Source organism: Coturnix japonica, chromosome 5 (assembly GCF_054131305.1).
Source record: "Coturnix japonica strain WE chromosome 5, WE-NBRP24, whole genome shotgun sequence".
Classification (NCBI taxonomy): domain Eukaryota; kingdom Metazoa; phylum Chordata; class Aves; order Galliformes; family Phasianidae; genus Coturnix; species Coturnix japonica.
This window is the reverse complement of record NC_140667.1, coordinates 44,493,957-44,512,556: the sequence shown is the minus strand read 5'-3', so window position 1 is coordinate 44,512,556 and position 18,600 is coordinate 44,493,957. Positions and strand designations below refer to the sequence as shown.

The 18,600-nt window shown below is 34.3% G+C and overlaps 1 protein-coding gene across 9 annotated transcripts; it reads right to left on the bottom strand.

Moving 5' to 3' along the window:
* Positions 1–382: 382 nt before the first annotated feature.
* AK7 (adenylate kinase 7) lies at positions 383–18,507 on the bottom strand. 9 transcript variants are annotated; one of them, XM_085549429.1, is made up of 19 exons: positions 18,123–18,336; positions 17,863–18,039; positions 17,196–17,304; positions 16,018–16,112; positions 15,483–15,593; positions 13,207–13,290; positions 12,596–12,684; positions 12,009–12,099; positions 10,456–10,533; positions 9,507–9,656; positions 8,693–8,821; positions 8,110–8,269; positions 7,038–7,166; positions 6,035–6,094; positions 5,485–5,682; positions 2,899–2,985; positions 2,260–2,480; positions 1,671–1,829; positions 394–1,020 (listed from the first exon to the last, which is right to left on the bottom strand). In XM_085549429.1, the coding sequence occupies exons 1-19, from the start codon at positions 18,198–18,200 to the stop codon at positions 982–984; spliced, it is 2,244 nt and encodes a 747-aa protein (XP_085405555.1). In that variant the 5' UTR covers positions 18,201–18,336; the 3' UTR covers positions 394–981. The 9 variants fall into 9 exon arrangements, with proteins under 9 accessions (XP_015720742.2, XP_085405547.1, XP_085405550.1 ...); XM_015865256.3 differs by lacking the exon at positions 2,899–2,985 and having other exon boundaries at positions 383–1,020; positions 18,123–18,335; XM_085549421.1 differs by lacking the exon at positions 2,899–2,985 and having other exon boundaries at positions 383–1,020; positions 17,863–18,507.
* Between the last annotated feature and the right edge of the window lie 93 nt (positions 18,508–18,600).

Genomic DNA, 18,600 nt, shown 5'->3' with positions numbered 1-18,600 from the left:
CCTCGGAGCCGCCGGGATCCGACCCCGCTGAAAGGGCTGCCGGGAAGGAGGCGAGGCCGGGACACAACGGGCCGCGCTGGCGCCGGGCTGAGCAGTGAGGGAGCCTTTAACTGCCATGGAAACTAATGCGGCTCCCGCAGCCATGCCCGGCGCCAGGGACCTTGAGGCTTCAGAACGGCCTCGTTTCGTTGAATAAATAAGGGAAAAGCCTGTTCCTACTCATCTATAATCAGACCTATTTTTTTAAATCCCACACAGTGCGCATCCTGTTTACTAATAATAAGTTATGAAAGCTCTGTCTCAGACAGCAAGAATCATAAATAGCACAGGGTGGATGTGATCCACAAGGATCAAGTCCTAAACTTCAAAAAATAAAAAGGTATAATTTGCACAAGCAGCTCAAATATTTATTATTGGAGAAGTACACGTATTACAGCAATTCCTCACAAAAAAGCATTTTTTGAATATGTCAGCGTCTTATTTTTGCCCTTGCTTTAGAAAAATACAATCCCCATCTACATATTTCTCTAAAATAACCAGTTATTTCATCTTTAGCTGCTTCAGGTGGTAATTTGGACTGGCAGCGTCTAAGAACTTAAACACATACAAAGTCCAAAGAAGAAAATACTTCCCTCAGCCTCTTTGCTCACTTCCTTTGTGAATCATAGCAGGAATACACTGTTTGCATACAACATGTAACTAAAACAACAAAATCCAGGAGGAAAAACAACCAACAGATTCTTAAGTTTCACAGCTGGAAGAAGATGCATGAAAAACAGATACATTCATGCATTAATCAATGTGTAGAAGGACTATTAAAAACCTCAATGCCACATAGTAGTACAGTGGGGGTGAAAAGAACTGGATACTAAAATAGTGTTTGAACAAAACCAAGCCTAAGAATTTTCACTGTAAATAACACTGGGAACATTCAGCCTTTCTATTTAGTGGTTTCTACTGCTGTAAGGATTTAATGCTATCTCATTTGACATCAGGATTGTTCTTGAAGAGATATTCCGCCTGCAAACAGAAGATTTTCAAAGTTACTTTCAAAGTCTCTGGTTTTAAAACGTAAAAATAGCAATTGCTTGTTAAATACTTTCTAGGGAACAGAGCAAGAACAGCCACATAGTGACAAATCTACAACATCTGAATCTTGCGGGAATTCAGTGCTGACCCTACTTTCAGCAGAAAGCTGAACTAAACAACTTCTTCAGGTCCCTTGCAAAATGGAGGTGTTCCATGAGAGTCTTAATAGATCCACTCATTAATTTATTTGTGTATTGTGAAGAGATTATTGATGGCTATTATTCAAACAGTACTGTTGTATCTAGAGAGGTGTAAACAGAGTAGAGAGTGACGCTTCTCTTCCTGCACACCTCAGCTTTCCAGTGGAACTGGCAGAGTACCATAAGAAAAGCAGAAAAGCACCATAGCAGAACTGAGTTACTCTGTAGCAAAATGGGATTAGTACACAGTGAGAAAGGATCTCATATTGTGAAAATCAATATACTCTAACTATAATCAGTGCTCACCTGTATTGCAGATAATTGCAACAATGAAAACAGGTAAAATAAGTAGTTTAAGTGCTTATATAAACAGCCTTTGATCTATTAACATTTTCACTAGGGTTTATCTAACACACAACAATAACAAAGTAATCACCTTACCAGAAAATCAACTGGATCATCTGGCCGGATCTTACAGCATTCAGTTAACCCTTGCATAAGTGTTGGCATGACATGCCTCATTAAATAGTTTCTTAGAGGAATGGACTGGGCTTCCAGTAATTCTTGTTCTTGTTTTTTAACTTCCTCAAGATGTTTACTCTACAAATAAGTTACAAAGCAAAAAAGAATAACATTAATAAGAGCTACAAAATAGTAGTTGACTAAATAGTGATGGCTACCTAAAAAGAAAACAAAACAAACAAAAAAGTAGTGTTAAAAGCTATGGGTAGAACAAGCCAACGTCAGAGCAATATTAAAAGCTTATTTAAAAGGTGAGCAATTTTTGGTTATATTTTTCCTATAGATATGTACAGGCATCCAAATGTAAGAAAATGATTTTTTCTATAGAATGGTCAGTTTGCCTTTAAATAGCTGTAACTGGAGACTGTAGAAGCCAGATCTAAAGTACAATATAAAAAATTAGAGAATTTATGCCACCCTTTCCATATATTCTTATGCAACATTGCCAGAAGCTCTACTTCCCAAAACACACAGATAATGTCTTCCCCCAAAATATGTATTGACTTACCCACTGTTTCCAGTTTGCTGCCCTTTCTGCCCTTTCCTCAATTTCTCTAAGCTCTCGTTCAGCTTCTTCTTTTGCTTCTCTGGCAAGGCTTTCCTCAGCTGCTTTACGTTCCAAAATTTCCTTTTCTTCATCTGTCAGTCCATAATTTCGTGGTTCCCCAATTTCTTTGATGAGATCTTGTAGTATTAATCTGTTCTCAGGATCTTCATATTTGGTTACATCTTTAAAACAAGACAAGAGAAAACATTTCAAGGCTATTCTCTATTACCAAAAGCCAGCAATGAATAACTGCAAGACCTGAGTGTATATATAGTGTGCATGTTTGAATTTGCAATTATTATATGTTGTTTTGTGTTGCTTATTAACAGTTGTTGGGGTTTTGTTTGATTGTTTTTTCCCCTAGGCAAAATGAAACTTTCTACATCTGATTTTCTTTATTGGTTTAGGCTAAAATAGTTTGTCTTTCTCAGGTGATGATATTAGGGAGAAATGTATTACAGTTGTTTTTTACAATTATTCTGTTTAACACTTGCAGGCTTTCTAAGCCTTGACATTTGCAGATGAAGTTATGTCAGATATATTCCTTTTGCCAATCTTAATATCACCTTATCTACAGGCACAAAACCATCAGCTTCTGACCCTGTATCTCCACATAGATTGCACAACAGGTTACTAGCATTTGGAAACAAACTCCAATATTTTCACTCTTGCTTCTCATTTCCTTCACTAATTCAGACAGAAGATAACAGATCATTACTAATACAATTATTATAAGAATGCATGTCTGTCATTTGAATCTGAAGTCCAAACTTTGATGATGTATCAAGGTAGAAATATAACATGATTCTACATAATCAAGTTTCTTTTAGACATCTTTACTCTCAGTATATTGTGAATTACACTCCTGAAGTATTCCAAACTGAAAAAGTTTTTTTATGCCATCATAAATGCCACAATTTTAGCTGCAGCTGGATATAAAAATTATAATGCAAGGCAACTTTTTAGTCATTTAAAATATTGCTAAGAACATTCTTGGCATTGAATCTGAGGATTTAAAGAACGCAGCCTTCTCTCAGATGACCAAGAATGACTGCAACACAAATATTACAACAATCATAATTAAATGCATAGCTACTAAAAATGTATTTTAAAGAAATTTTTTAAAAAGCCATGATTCTAAAAAGAGGAAAGATAGCTAAAAGTCCTCATAAATTAAGGTTGTCAAAGGAAACTGTTATAACTTTAATATTCCTTTTTGTAGATCATCTAATATGCATGTGCCACCATCCCCATTTTGCAGATGGAAATAATGCAGAAAGAGAACTGATTTGCAGACCTCACGAAGTGAGTCACTGTAGTGAAATGCAATTTCCAGAACCTTGTACAAATCATATTTCAGGCTGAGGGGGAAAAAAAAATAAGAAATCCTACAATGCAGCTCATAAAGCCATATGTTAAGATCTTCTAAAATTATGGTGGAAGAAACATCTGACTAATGTGATTCAGTATTTATCAAATCAACACAGTCCTTCAACAATTCTCAGTTAAGGTCAGTAAATATAGACAACTTCCTTCAAAACCTGGCTGACATAAGTCAGTTATCTGTTTAAATCTGATGATATTCATTCAGCACTTCTGATAAACCAACTGCAACATCAGCCACAATGGAGAGGTATTCACAGAGTAGAAGATTTCTCACAGAAATTATCTATGTAGTCAGTCTTTAAATAAAGACTTGCATACTTCAGTGGGCAGCAATCACAGTGAATCATGCAAATACAGGGAAAGAAATACTCAGAGATAAACAGGATCTAAAGATGCCGCTGCCTTTAAGATGTAAATGAACACAACAAACTGAATATGACAGCTGTGATACCTCAATAGGTAAGGTTAGCAGACCATTGAGTATCCTTATTTAGAATTAAATAGAGTTTCAGAATAATTTTTGGACATGGTTCTCAGTATAAAACACTGCAGTATAGAGCATACACTTCATAGTCCTTAACAAAATAAAACTGTCTTGGACAGTGCTACTTACTTTCATACCCAGAAGTGTAAATTATGACCAATTAATGACATCAGACCATCTCGATATTTACTATTTCTAACACTCAATCTGCAATAACATTGCTTCAGCTTTAGCTGAATGAAGGTGCCAGCTAATCTGCATTCCAATCCTCCCAGGACTCTAAGACTATCATTTTTACTGCTTGGATACAAATAAAAACAGCAACATCTGCTGAAAACAGGAAAATGAAATATATCTCCATCTTATCATCTCCTTCCTTTTATGAATTAGAAGATGGCACATAAGATTTTAGCAGAAAACTGCATGAGAAAGTAGTCAGCAAGTTACACAAAAATAATCACTCAGCACCTGGAAACTTAAAAACTAAAAGACAGAAGCATAAATCAGAAATAATCCTAAATGTAAAAATCATCACATGCTATTTTTTTCCCACCAAATTTCCTAACAATTTAAGTAGTCTTATTCACAGTCTCCATGATTTACATTAATCAATTGATTTCCTAAATTTTTATAATTTATGACTGTTTAACAATTAACTTTCTATAACTCATCTCAAATGTATGCTCCAAATATCAGCAACTTCAGTCTAGTTGCAGCTTTCTCTTGTTCTTTTCTTCTCCTCATTTCTTCTCTTTTCTTCCCTTCCTCCTTCCTCAGCTTAAAGGCACTTTGCTTATAGAATATTATCCCATTCTTACTTACTAAATAATCAGATTACAACAGTCTTCTCAAGATCTCCCAGTGATAGCAACTTTCTGGATAGTGCATAAGGAAGAAAAATAATCTCACATGCACTACTAACCTTACATCTTCAATGTTTAATAATTTCATCCTTGTAGAATATTCATGGTCATAGCATCAGAGGATGAATTTAAAGAAAAAAATATAAGCAGCTATGAAGTACATGAAAATATATTACTATACCACTCCAGAAAGACGGCAAGAGCAGAGGTCCATAAATTATGTTAAATACATATTTTGGTCTGTTGGACTGCAAAACTGAATGATTAAAAAAAAACCTAATGTACAAAACACGTTTCCTATAGAATCTAATGAGATCAGAATCCCTATGAGCATACAGATATTTTTGCAGATATTTTGTTAAATACTTGTTGTATATATTTAAGTTCAAAATTAAAATTGTGACAATACAAATTCCTATTCATACTTCAGCTAAGAATTTTATTATTTCATACCAATAAAATGAGGATGTATTTCAAGCTCATCAAAATAGTTGAGAACAGTCTCATCTTCTGTATTGATCTCCCTGAAGTTGTTCAAAGATTGCAGAAACCGATCCTGAGTAAAATGAGTTCCAGCAACAACACTTTCTGGCAGGTTTATTATTCTGTTTTTAAGAAATTCATCTGATGCAATCAAAGATACAACAAATTCTGTGAAGAAGAACACATTATTCTTGACTTCTCCTCTTGCATATCTATTTACTTTCAATGATAAATTTAAACTCACAAATGAGCACAGATAATGTAAATATAAACCAACAGTTGGTGGCACTTTCACAAAAAGAAAGGAATGTAAAAAACACAGAAACAAGTCAAAACCCTCATTTTGATTAATTGCTTACTTTCAAATATTACAGCAAACGTGTTTCATGAATTAGACATTTTGTTTATCTTAAATGTAATATGAACAGATGGAGTGATATTTTGGGCTTCTTGTTGGTGGCAGCAACATTTGAAAAGTCTTTTTTGTGTTTATTTCTTGGGTCTTTGTTTTGTTACTTACCAGGTGCGATGATTTTATCATATTTAGGTATTTTGTCTGTAGTTTCTTCTTCTTCCTCCACTAAAACAAAAGCAATATGTAATTGAGATTATCACTTGAGGTTAAAATTCTATTCTATTTATAGCATAAATAAATATTTCCCAACAATTATGATAATTTGAGTAAACTTACACGAATTCAGAGGGAGTTAAGGAATGCAGGCTTTCAGCCACTACAGATTAATCACAGGATACTAACAGTTGTTTAGCTGCTCAGCAAGGTGCTCTTTTGCATACACCATTACAAAATACGTCCATACTACTTTTCTGTCCCTGACCCCTCCTGCTGCTTTGTATTTTCCTCCACCAAAGAGACACAGCTTGGAACAGTGTTGTTTTAATGGTTTCTGATATTGTCTGTTCTTCCTCAACAGGTGGCTCAACAGTTTGATGCATGTCAGCTGAACAAGGTGGTTTATTATCAACCACATTAAGATGGACAAGACAAGGTTTTGTTTTTCTTAAAATCTCACCTTCTGATTTATGGAGCTGATTCTTGTTTTTCATACATAGACAGTGTTAGCTAAGAATTTGAAATGTATATAGTGGAATTCCACTTAAGTTGCATACATTGAAGCTCATCTAATACACCCCCACTCTAACACACAGAACATGAATTGGCTGAATTCCCTTCGCTAAGAAGCTCTTGTGTATTATGAAGAAAATGTGTCTTAGAGCTTTCTTGCATAGAGTAGTTCAACACAGAAAAAATCATTCTTATTTGTGTATTTATTAAGTATGTTGCCAGCCAAGATCATCTCAGGAACATCTTGCTTAATATGTTAAACAGTCCATTACAATCCTTCTTAAATTTTTAAAGCATCGCATACAAACAACTACTTTGTGTTCTGCTCTGCAGTCAAAACAGCGTTGATGCACTTAAAACTAATAAGATACTAAGAAAAATAAAAGTTACGACAGCAGTAGCAGCAAAAAAACAAACAAACAAAAGCAGCAGTACTTACAGTTTAAAAGCTCTCTTGCCTGGTCATAGGTCTTAGGAAACCCATCCAGAACATACCCTTGATTTCTACAAGGCATAGATTTGAGCTTATCTTTGAAGAGTCTAATAACATACTGATCATCTAGACGACCTACAACAAAAAGAAGGTTATCAAGCACCTAGATCATGAAAAAAAAGAATATCTGGAATTATTTTACTAACAGTTCATTTCATTTATAAGAGACAATTTTTAGACTAAAAAAAAAAAAAAAAAAAGATATGTATTTTAAATCTCAATGTGCTGTTAAAGGTTTATAGAATAAAAGTTATATATAGATAGCTTTCATATTTAGGGAATATAAAGATATATATGCAGCTATAAAATAAAATTACAATCATAAATGTTACAATCCCATAAATATTGGAACTTCAAGGATACAAAACATGAAATTAGATATTTAAGAATGATTCAGTCAGATTTTTATATAAAAAGTAAATAAACAACAGAAATAAGCATGTGTCAAATCAAACATTTGATTTTTTCAATTAACAGTAAGAATTTAAGCAAGACAAAATAATGTGAGATGGGTTTTGCAAGTTCTATTCACATATAAATAGACTGAGATAAAGTAACTTATCAACTTGAACTACATTATTGAGAAAATATATGGTATTACAAAAGTTTGCTTTTACCTAGTTATTATCCTCTTGCAACCACTGCCTCCAGTTTCCTACATTGTTTTGCTTCAGCTATTAATAGTCTTAAATATTATAAACTACACTTATCTTTAAAATGTTACATCTTAAAAGGTATTATCATTTTTAACAACAAAATAAGGCACGCAGACTAAATACTGCCAGTGCTCTTCTTACTGGAATACTTTACTTCCTAAATTTGATAATGACATATTTCACCTTTTACTTTGTATTATTTAAGTTATGCACTCTGTTCTGAGAAGAAAACACAAAGATATTAGAGTGATCATATATATATATACACATAGACATACATACACAATCACTATGTAGTGAAAAATAATTATATAAAATATATGGAGAAGTAGTAAGATAGTCCCACTTTAGTACCTTCCTACCTGCATTTTGTTCCATGCTTTCTTTAATTCCAGCTAACAACTCATTTGCTTCTTCTATATTTTCACCCTCCTCTTCTTCTTCTTCATCTCCCACTTCTCCTTCTTGTCCCTCTTGCCCCACATCATCGGCGTCCACTTCTTTAGGAGCCACAATTTTCTCCTGAAGGCAAGATGAGAAATATGAATTGGTTCAAAATTTTCAAAATTGGCCAAATTTTCTTACTCACATGGATATAATAAAATAAAACAAACAAACAAGCCCCACATATTCTCCTGGATTGTGAGATACTGAGTAACCTTTACTCTTTAAAAGGAATCTTAAGTCTAAGAGTTCAGTGCATCCCCAAAGATCATAAGCACATCTAAAATATTTCCATTCCCAATTCTGAAATTGTTTTGGTAATGTATTTTTTAGGTCAGTAAAGAAGACAAGAAAGTGAATAATGCCAACAGTCATCAGTACATTGTCATTTCTCTAAACATTTTGTTGGAATATGATTATTGCCTTTGGTCATTCTTAAATAGCTAAGTTATAGAGTTTAAGTTCAGTGTAAATGATGCCGAGTATCTTAAAGTCACACACCAGTTTTGCTATTGATTCAGAAATCACATCTTTAATCTTAATATGATGTAGCTTGTAGTGCTTGCAGATTTCTTCAGCAATGGTGGATTTCCCAACCCCTGGAGGACCATGAATGTAAACTTTGAGAGGCTGGGGAAAAAAAATAAGTTGAAGATGTAACATCATTCAAATAATGTAGAATTTTTCTTTATTTAAAATAAATACTTTTTCCCCTATAAACAATAGGAAATAACTAATAATTAAAACTAAAAATATCACATCTTAATTCTGAAGATCTGGTGGTTTATACTACTCAAACCTTTGAATAGCTACTTATACCTGAATACAGGAGATCTAAGTATTTAGCTAACATAGGTAACAGAAAAATTGTTCATTATATTATACAGTGGAGCAGGGTAAAAGGAAGGCTACGTGCCAGTTAATATCATGGCTCACTAAGTATAATGAAGGACACAAAATGGTCATCTAATTACTGACTAAAATAAAACAAACAAAAAAACATTTAAGAATACACAGTTACTACTTTCTTGAAGCCAACTATATCTAAAATGACGTAGACTGCAAACTAGTTTCAAAGATAAAGCTTTCCATCAGAAAGTTTATTTTCACCTACAAGGGTTAAATTTTAGATGTAATAGGAAATATCAGATGATCATTCTAATTAGCATTCAATTCAATTTTCAATTATATTCACTTATTTTATGTCACTATCAGTCTTTTCTGCATTTTTACTAAAAGAAATGAAAGCTTAAATATATATAACCATCTCTATTTGAAAAAAAAAAAAAATACATAGCATACACCAAACCATTACCAGAAGTCCTCGACTTTGCTTGTATTCTTCAACAACCTGTTCAATGTTCTCCACCAGTCCTGCTTGAGCAACCCACTTTATGTTGAAAGTCTCTTTCAAAAACATAGCTTCCATTCGCAGGTTCACAAGCAACATATCCACATCTGTTTGCTGAAGGAGCAAAACGACATTTATTTAACACCTGTAAGCTTTGCATGTTAAAAGAATACTGCTGGCTTCAACTAGAAACTAAAATGGAAGGTAGAGAACAGAAAGAATTTAAGCACGGGGGAAGCAGGTTTTTGTGCAAACATTTCAAGGTTTTTTTGTTGTTGTTATTGTTTTGCTTTAAATATATATATATATATTTAAGTATATATATATATAGTTAAATATTGAAATATATAAAAATATATTAAAATATATAAATATATTATATATATATTTTTATATTGTCAAGAATTATTGTGATACAACCACTGAACAATTATTCAGTACTATGTAGAGGTTTCATACTATTCATGGGAAAAGTGGTATTTCAGAAATTCTTTAAGTACCATCATAAAAATGGCAGGGTTCTAATGTATTTATTTCACGTATGAACAGTTTATTCCAGGTAAGTAGATGAAGACATATTAATTTACATATTCTGTGTTCAACATGTTCATAGTACCTCATTATATTTACTAATTTATTATGATTTTCTCTAGGTTTTGTAAGCATGCTCTAGTATGCTTAGTACACCAGCAACATCGCTGCTTCACTGCTTTTCCAGATCAAGCTATATTTCTTCTAAAAACATGTTTGTTTGAAAATTAGATTTTTAACTTGCCTATTTTCTATGCTTACTTTTAACCATATTTTAGAGTAACATTTTTTTCACTGAAATAAATATGTATATTTCATGATATGTTACATCTATGTTTACCTTCTTTCATAATGTAAAAAAGGCAAAAAAGGAAAACCTAACCGTTAACTCTTTACTCAAGAATGCATCTTCTTCTGGAACCTTCTCAATTTTTCCTGGTCCAATGTTTTTACTTATACACTGTAAAGAAAGAAAACAGTAATACATACATTCTCTAAGAACCCTAGGAAAAACAAAACACAACAGAATTTCTACAGAAAAAAACATATACTTTATATTTTAAGTTACACTATCTCTAAAAAATCAGTATGCTGATATGATTTACTGATTAAAGCACATCATACTAACTTTAAATTTTGCGTTAGTATTACACATCTCTGTTTCACTATACATCGTCCCACCTTCAGTGCTTGCAACAAACCCCAAATCAGACAAGCCTTCCAAAGCTCTTAAGTTTAATTAACTTCTTATAGTTTAAGATTAATTAGGATTCCTATTTTATTTCTCATCACTTTCGCTCCAGATTCTTTAAGTATTTAATCCTATGAACAGTCACAAAATGTTTTCAGATCAATGGAATACCACCATTAACTCTCCACATTACTATCTCCATCTCATCACTAACTAGATGTTAGTTACTCCTATAACCTAAAGCAGACATAAAAAATAGAATTCAAATGAACACTAGGTTCCATAAAATCATGAAATCTGCTATCAACCCTACACATATTCTAATATTCTGTCTCAAAAAGTTTCAATTAGTGGACACCTAAATAAAAGTAAGAATAGGAAAAACATACGTGATATTCCTTCCAAGTATTCTCTTAATCTTTAGCTCAAAGACTTCCTAAATTGGAAATATCTACCATACATTTAAGTAACTCTCAAGTTATACCTTTCCACTCTTCCTCTGGGCTGATAGAGCTCCTTGACAAAATAGCTCTTTACAGCACTCTCTACAACACTAGCAACTTCCTGCCATCACAAAAACTGTCAATTTACACCTGCTATCTATTTGCTATTTTATAAACAATCTTATTGCCATGAAAGGACTCATCAGATTTTCATAGGGTACCTACGTAAGTTCATTCTATAATCTTTCCTATAGCTAATTCAGTTTTATAAATATCCCCTAGTAAGTCATACATTGAGATCTTGAAGCATTAAGATGCTTTAACAGCTTGAACTGGTGATTAAGCACATAGTGAAAGGGTGTGTCTTGCCTGAGGAGCACAAGCAAATTGTTTGTACCTGTGTTCCCTCATTTGACCAGAAGGGGTGGACCCAGAGAAGAGGAACCCTGGCTCATTTAAGGGTCAGCCACTGAAGGGAAGGCATTGCTAGGGCTTAGGCTGCTCTCTGGGAAGGAGAACTATAGAGCTACAGAGTCCCCTCACTAGCTGAGTGAGCTCAGCTCTTCTTTCTGTGTGTGATTACTGGTCTACCTGCAAATACTGTGTCTAGCATCACTAAGAATTTGCCAGAAGCAATTTTGCTTCTTTGGGAGAGCAATAACTGTTAAGGTTAATTCTGCAGCGTTACTCCAAGTAATACATTTTGTTCAAAGGAAGATAATTTGGGGAAGCTTAGAGACTTAAGTTAAAATGTCTACATTTAATAATCTTGTAGATACCTGTAAAATAAAAGTTCCTTACCTTTACTAATTGTTGAAAAGTGTTCTTAGAGTCATCTACTGCAAATATGTAGTGAAACGTTGGCCTGTGGTCTGCTATGTTTTGTAACACCCTGGAATGTAGGAATTATAGTTAAGGCCAGTAGTTCGTGAAGCATATTGGCCTTTCCTTGTGAGATGCTTTTCAGAAGCAATCCTAATACGAAGTTTTTTTTTCACGTATATTTTTCTCAATAAAGAAACACAGATATGTATTTTCCTTGTAAGGAAGCTCAAAGGATAAAAAGCAACACCTGTACAAAACACTAACTTTAGCTGTAGAATCCATGATCCAGTTTCAGTTCCATGCTAGTTGATTGATACTATGCTTTACATACAGCACAGCCAGTAATTCCTTAACTGCACACCATCTGTGCAATGGATATGTAAGGTTTCCAGAAGGCATATCTAGGATTGAAGAAACTGAAATCTCTGTATGCCTCAAGATGAGGAGACAAATAGCATTCTTAAATCCACTCTACTCTAGCTTAAAAGTCTCACTGCTCTCCTAGTACTGTTGTTGCCTAGTTTGTTATCAATGACTGCGCAAGTGAAACTTTATTTACTTACGCTGCTAAATCACGAACGTGAATGGTTGGAATATAATTCTTTCCTAGTCCAAAAACAGGTATTGCAGTAGCCTCACTAAGCCAACCTATCTGAAAATAAAGGTGGATAATTAAGTTAGAAGAGAAAAGGTGTATTTGTGCACTGGCAAATTTACACATTCAAGATTTTAAAATTCAATTTGTTGAACCATTATTGGAACTGCAGTAAATAATTCTGAGAAATACTGGCAACCTCCAAAGAAAACAAACTTCTTTTTAAGAAAATTCATTGGTCCAGCAACATGTTATTTTTAGTACTTTGTAACTGTAACCAAAATAAGAATGATGTAATGTTGAAAAGACATTTTTCCTCATTATATTGATGTGTTGGACATATTCTGACTGCAGAGTGCAAATGGAGACACTGTTAAAAATTATGGAGAGGCTAAAAAAACATACACATGGAAATCACTTCAATTATAGCTAAAACTCATATCAAAGGGACCATCTAATAAATTCCATTCACAAGAACATTAAGGCTATGATACCAAAACTATTACACATATTTAATTCCAATGCAATATGCCATTAATTATTAGACAAACCTTCAAACATTCTTTCTTGGATATCTACCTTAAAAAAGTAGTGTAAGACTCCTTCCTCAGCTCCATACTGAATTCCTGAAGCAACAACGTAAGTTGAAAATGCCTGTTTATTCTGTGAAGTAAAATCAACATGAGTTTTTATAACAATATGGTATTGCTAATGGAATAGTAGCTCATACTGAAATATGGGAACTTCTATACCAAGTGTAGAAAGTGTTTGAATTATCTCTTAACATTTGAAGCCAGACCAGTTGTTGCGTAACTGCTAGTTTTGTTAGTTTTATTGGTAATATTTCCTTTAAAAAATAGTTATTATAATAAAAAATCTACATCTGAGCTGAAATTAAAAAAATTCTTAAGAAAATGGAAGTTAGGTATATCAGTGAAGTGATCAGTGTAAAATATGCTTCAATTTTCTTTTTCCAATAGATATAACTCTGAAATCTGTGGAAGCTTTATTTCCCAATTGTATTATGTTTGTATTTTTTTTGCTTACAGAAGCAGAAAATGAGAGTCCAGTACTTTTAGAACTGCTTTGCTTTCATTTTGATATAAAATGTTAAACAAAATCCGTGGACTATAAAGTGTTTTCCTAACCATACATCATGGTCAACCCCTGTATTTTTTGCCGACCAATATATCAACCTGGTCATAAATTTGCCTGTTCTGGTTGGCTGTTTATGTAAAATGATACTGCTTTGCTCATGAGCGAGCATGGTTATATACAAGGAAGAAACAATATTTAAATCACCCTAAGGAGAGAAATTTCTAGCAAGCCTTTTAATGGAGAACCACTTAGATATATTTAAGCTGAAACAAGACTGTTAAATAATTCTGGTTTTCTAAAGATCTCAGAACTGCAGTTGCCAACAGAAAAAATAAACATTTAGATTTTTGCATGTGAAAAAAACCACATTTTGCTACATTCTTCATAGTATTTCAGAGATATAAAATCATGAAGTCTGTTAGCCAATATTTGATTGTATAATCAAAGCATCATCTACAGAGATGCCAGGTACATATCACTATATTGTATCTATGTAATGCATTTATATCTTTCTGCTACAAAATAAATCTTTGTAATAAAAAATAACATCAATTCAGTTGAACATAGCAACTTGTTGTTAATCACATGTAATATTACAATCAGAAGATAATTAGAGGTAATTAGAGGTAATGCAAGTTCTCACCCACTAACTTTTCTTGAGCAGTACTAAGATAGAAATTGTTTACAAACTAAGAATAGCAGTTTGTTCTGGACAGACTGCACAATGCTCCTGGGGAAGGTACACTAATTTCTGTCTCCCAGCAGGAAAAACCTGACAGTTGTGACAGCACAGGAAGGGCCATTTCTCATCTACCCTAAAGAGCAGGTAACTTGTAGGACGGTATACCATTTACCTCACAATAGATGCTGTGCCACTTAGGGAACACAAACCACAGTTCACCACCCAGAGAAATACAAACCAGTAAAACGGATCCATATCCTTACCAAAAAAATAGTCTATTTAGTGTCACAAGTGACACATGTGAAGTTACTACTTGAGATAAGTCAGATATACGTCATGAATAAAATGAAGCAATGATTTGGTAAGCGCCACTTACAACATATTTAGTCACCGTTAAGGACGCTCAAGTTACTATGTAATTTTCATTAAAGCCACTAGATGTCACATTTCAGCTATTATAATCAGTTCTGGACTTGGTCGTTCTGTTCTATGGTTGGTTTCATTCTAATAAAGTTTTAAGTGGGAATAGCTTTAAATCGATGGATTCAGGATCTGGACTGCCATTGAGAACAGAGCTGGGAGACTAGCTATCTGTGGTAGGGGGTCAGCAGCTTCTCTCAGAAAAGCTGCATTTCCCTAATTTTTTGCTACAAAAGTAAAGGTAAAAATCTTCTGGTCCATCTTTTTTACCCTTGTAATTTTCCCACACAAGTTCCAGGTTTAATTATTTCTTGTACAACCAACATAATGACGTTTTGTTGTTGTTTATGTTTTAAATGAGATAAGCATGATTTACTCAGTAGATACTGAAAAATAATATTGGGATCTGTATGAATTATGTAAGTTAAGTGTAATTATTATGTATTAATTCTAAAACATGGCCATAAGGGATGATATTCACATTTATCAAAGATACAATGCACTACAAATTTAATCAAATAGTTGGTAACTTTCATTATTAAGATGATTCTCTAGGATGACCATCGTATGTTTTTGTTTTTCAGGGGTTTTTAAAAAGCTCATTAAAAATATATTAAAAAAAAACAACAAAACAACAGAAAAGGTCTTTACACACATTTTTCCCAAATTTGAGAACATGTTTTTCAGCATTTATGTGATCCATAAAGTTAGGATGAGGTTTTCTTTTACGATAATCCTCCTCAGTGAAAGGAATATCAGGATCCTCCTAGAAGATAAAAAAAAATGCAACCATCATGCATGTCATAAAATGGAATAATTTTTAAAGGCCTGTATGTTTAAACAAGCGGTTAAAATATTGTTTAAAAACTGTTTTGCTTTCATTTGAAATGTTTTAAACTTCTAAAGCTAATACTTGCGAGACTACGTCCAAGCAGTCCCAATGTCTGACCATCACAGTATCTCATTGCCTAACCTTGTCTACTTGGTGGAATTGATTTAACAAGTCGAGAAGTAAGTGGGGGTTAAAGGACCACAAGGAAAAATATACCCAATAATAGCAGATGAAGTTAATGCTACCGAAGTACATACTGCAGTATTTTAATTGAAATTAACAAATAAATCAAATGGAAATATTTATTAATTTATTTTCCATTAAATGGAAATACACAGTAAGAGAGTATTTTACTTACTGGGTCAGAGGGTTTGCTTTTTGCCCAGCTCATTATTGTTGAAACGAGGATGAATATTTTTGGTGTTGCAAAATTCTCTATTTCCATATTTAGGGCTGTTAAATGAAAGCAAAGGATTTAATCTACTGTAAACTGTATCACACAAACTGTATATTTGCTTTTGTCCCTGTGTATATATATTTATGCTATCATGTTCTGTGTTTTGAAGTAAATACCCTTTATTTTGCTTGGTGTAAAATAGAAATTAATCAATGATAAATAAGAAAACAAATAGGAAAAGAACATGGAACCACGTGGTCAGGAATTAACATAATCCATACAGATGTACAGATATACATAATCTATACAGAGCTGCATATCCCAGAAAAAGAAAATAGGAAACAACATATACTAGAAAATGCTTCATCTTTATTGACTGCTGAGATACTGAAATAAGTGTGCTTGTAACTGAAGCAGCTTGTCTACAAAATTCAAGGAAGTTTATTTAATTTAGAGCAAAATTATTAAACAGTAAACAGGAAAGAACAGTTTGCTTTATAATATGAAGAGCAATGTTGCACTGTCACCATAAAATGATTCCAGACACCCACTAGAATTTGGATATGACAATCATAAGAAAGCTGTAGAAAAGCTGTTAATGACATTTTTGAAAACAGATTTAAGTAAAAATATACTTAAGATCAGAGAATCATAACATGTCTTAGGTTGGAAGGAAAGCCAAGGATCATCAAGTTCCAAACCCCTGCCAAAGGCATGGCCACCAACCCCCAGATCCAGTACTAGAGTAGGTTGCCCAGGGCCCCATTGAACTTGGCCTTGAACACCTCCCGGGATGAAGCATCCACAGGCTATCTGGGCAGCCTGTTCCAGCACCTCACCACACTCTGTGTGAAGAACTTTCCCCTGACATCCAATTTAAACCTTCGCCCACTGAGCGTAACGCCATTCCCCTACATATATTGGCCATCCTAGAGAATCATCTTGATAATGACCAGGGAGCAAGGGACCATGAAATGCATTTGAATTAATTGAACAATTCATGCAGCGTTTCCCCATCAAGGAACCCAGTTTTATATTATAGTGAACTATAAATCCCAGGTTAATTTGTCAGACATCTACAGTAAACTTTAGCAGCTGTATAGTAAGCAGTTTTCTGTTCAGTTGATAGCTTTACTAACCAGAAACAGCCCATGTTGCTTCCTCGATTTGGTTTGCATCCTCAGTGATATTGTATACAATAACGTCGCATTCAAGCAAATAACCTAAAAGCTCTTTTTGAGAGGAGACCTGAGGGAAAAGAATAGTTAAAATTTGTTGATTTAACTTACTGGTAGAATGTAGTTTTCTCACAAGAAAACTAGAGAAATTAGTTTCCTTACAAAATAACATCTCATCTTTTGGTAACGAAGATGGTCTGCATCACTCAAACAAGTCCAACAAACATTCCGTATGACAGCAGTGCTTGAGATTACAGTTACCCATGTATATACATTAATTTTATTATTAAAAGGCTCATCTGTATAGAATTTCAGATCAAAATGTTCCTATTTTTGAAGAGATTCCAGATAATCAACTTGATGGTTACAAACAATTGTGGTTTCAGAAAATAATAATTGAGCCTCCTTCAGTTAGCTCCTTTTAGGATGTATATGCAAAAAAGTATTCATTTGGAACAGTTAGCTGCTAGTGACAGCTGTGATGCCAGTGAAGTGTTAAGAAGGGAAAATGCTTTGTTTACTGTACCACTGTGTTTAGGTGGAACACTTTATCAATGAGGTTCATATATATGCCTTGCCATATTTATAATGCTCTTTAACAACAACCTGAAATAAGGTTATGACTTACTGCATATGTTTCCGCTGCAAAGCGTGGTTTAGTACTCTCTGGCTTAGAGAGAGTCCCTACTATTTGGTAGACTCCCTCCTTTGGCCTCTTGGAAACTTCAACCTCCGGACGATTCTCATTTTCCTCTTCCTCTTCCACACTTTCTAGCGACGCTCCGACAACACAACCGGATAAATACTGCAACATACACAAGGCACCTTTGTGTACACCCACCCCGCCCAGCTCCCCGCTGCGCTGCCCGCCGTGGGCCGTGCCCGAACCTCGCCGATGCTGCGGCCGCAGTAGGAATCGAGGTGGTTGAGGAAGATCCGCCGGCTCCTCGCAGCGCCCGCCGCCATGGCCGCAACTGCGCCCGGGACGCGGCCCGTTGCTAAGGGCGGGGAGCGCTGGGCGGGGGCTGCGCGGCCTCGGCCTTGTCAGCAGCTCCTCATTGGAACGGAAAGTTTCCTCCACGAGCCCACAACTAAACACTATGAAATGGTGCTGCTCTCTCATTTTTTATACTCCAGTACCTTCTAAGAAACAGCAGAGAATTCTTCCAGAAACATCTATACGCAATAAGTTGTGTAATAGTTCTCAGCTTAGGTTGGTAATAAGCATTTGAAATGACTAAGTGTTTTAAAAGATGTCTAAGGAAATAAAACCTGGCAATGCAGCATTAATTTTGGCACGTTTTTCACTTGTCATTCTCATGCTTCCTTTCCAAGATCCTCCACAGTTTTCTGCTCTACCTTTGCA

What these genes read in the sequence shown, in the direction of transcription:
- AK7 (XM_085549421.1), bottom strand. Translation starts at nt 18,357, where the DNA reads ATGAGAGAGCAGCACCATTTCATAGTGTTTAGTTGTGGGCTCGTGGAG. An exon ending in CACGTTCGTGATTTAGCAGC is followed by an intron (nt 12,100 to 12,595) that starts GTAAGTAAATAA and finishes CCTACATTCCAG; the next exon opens with GGTGTTACAAAACATAGCAG. An exon ending in CAGCAAACTGGAAACAGTGG is followed by an intron (nt 1,830 to 2,259) that starts GTAAGTCAATAC and finishes ACTTATTTGTAG; the next exon opens with AGTAAACATCTTGAGGAAGT.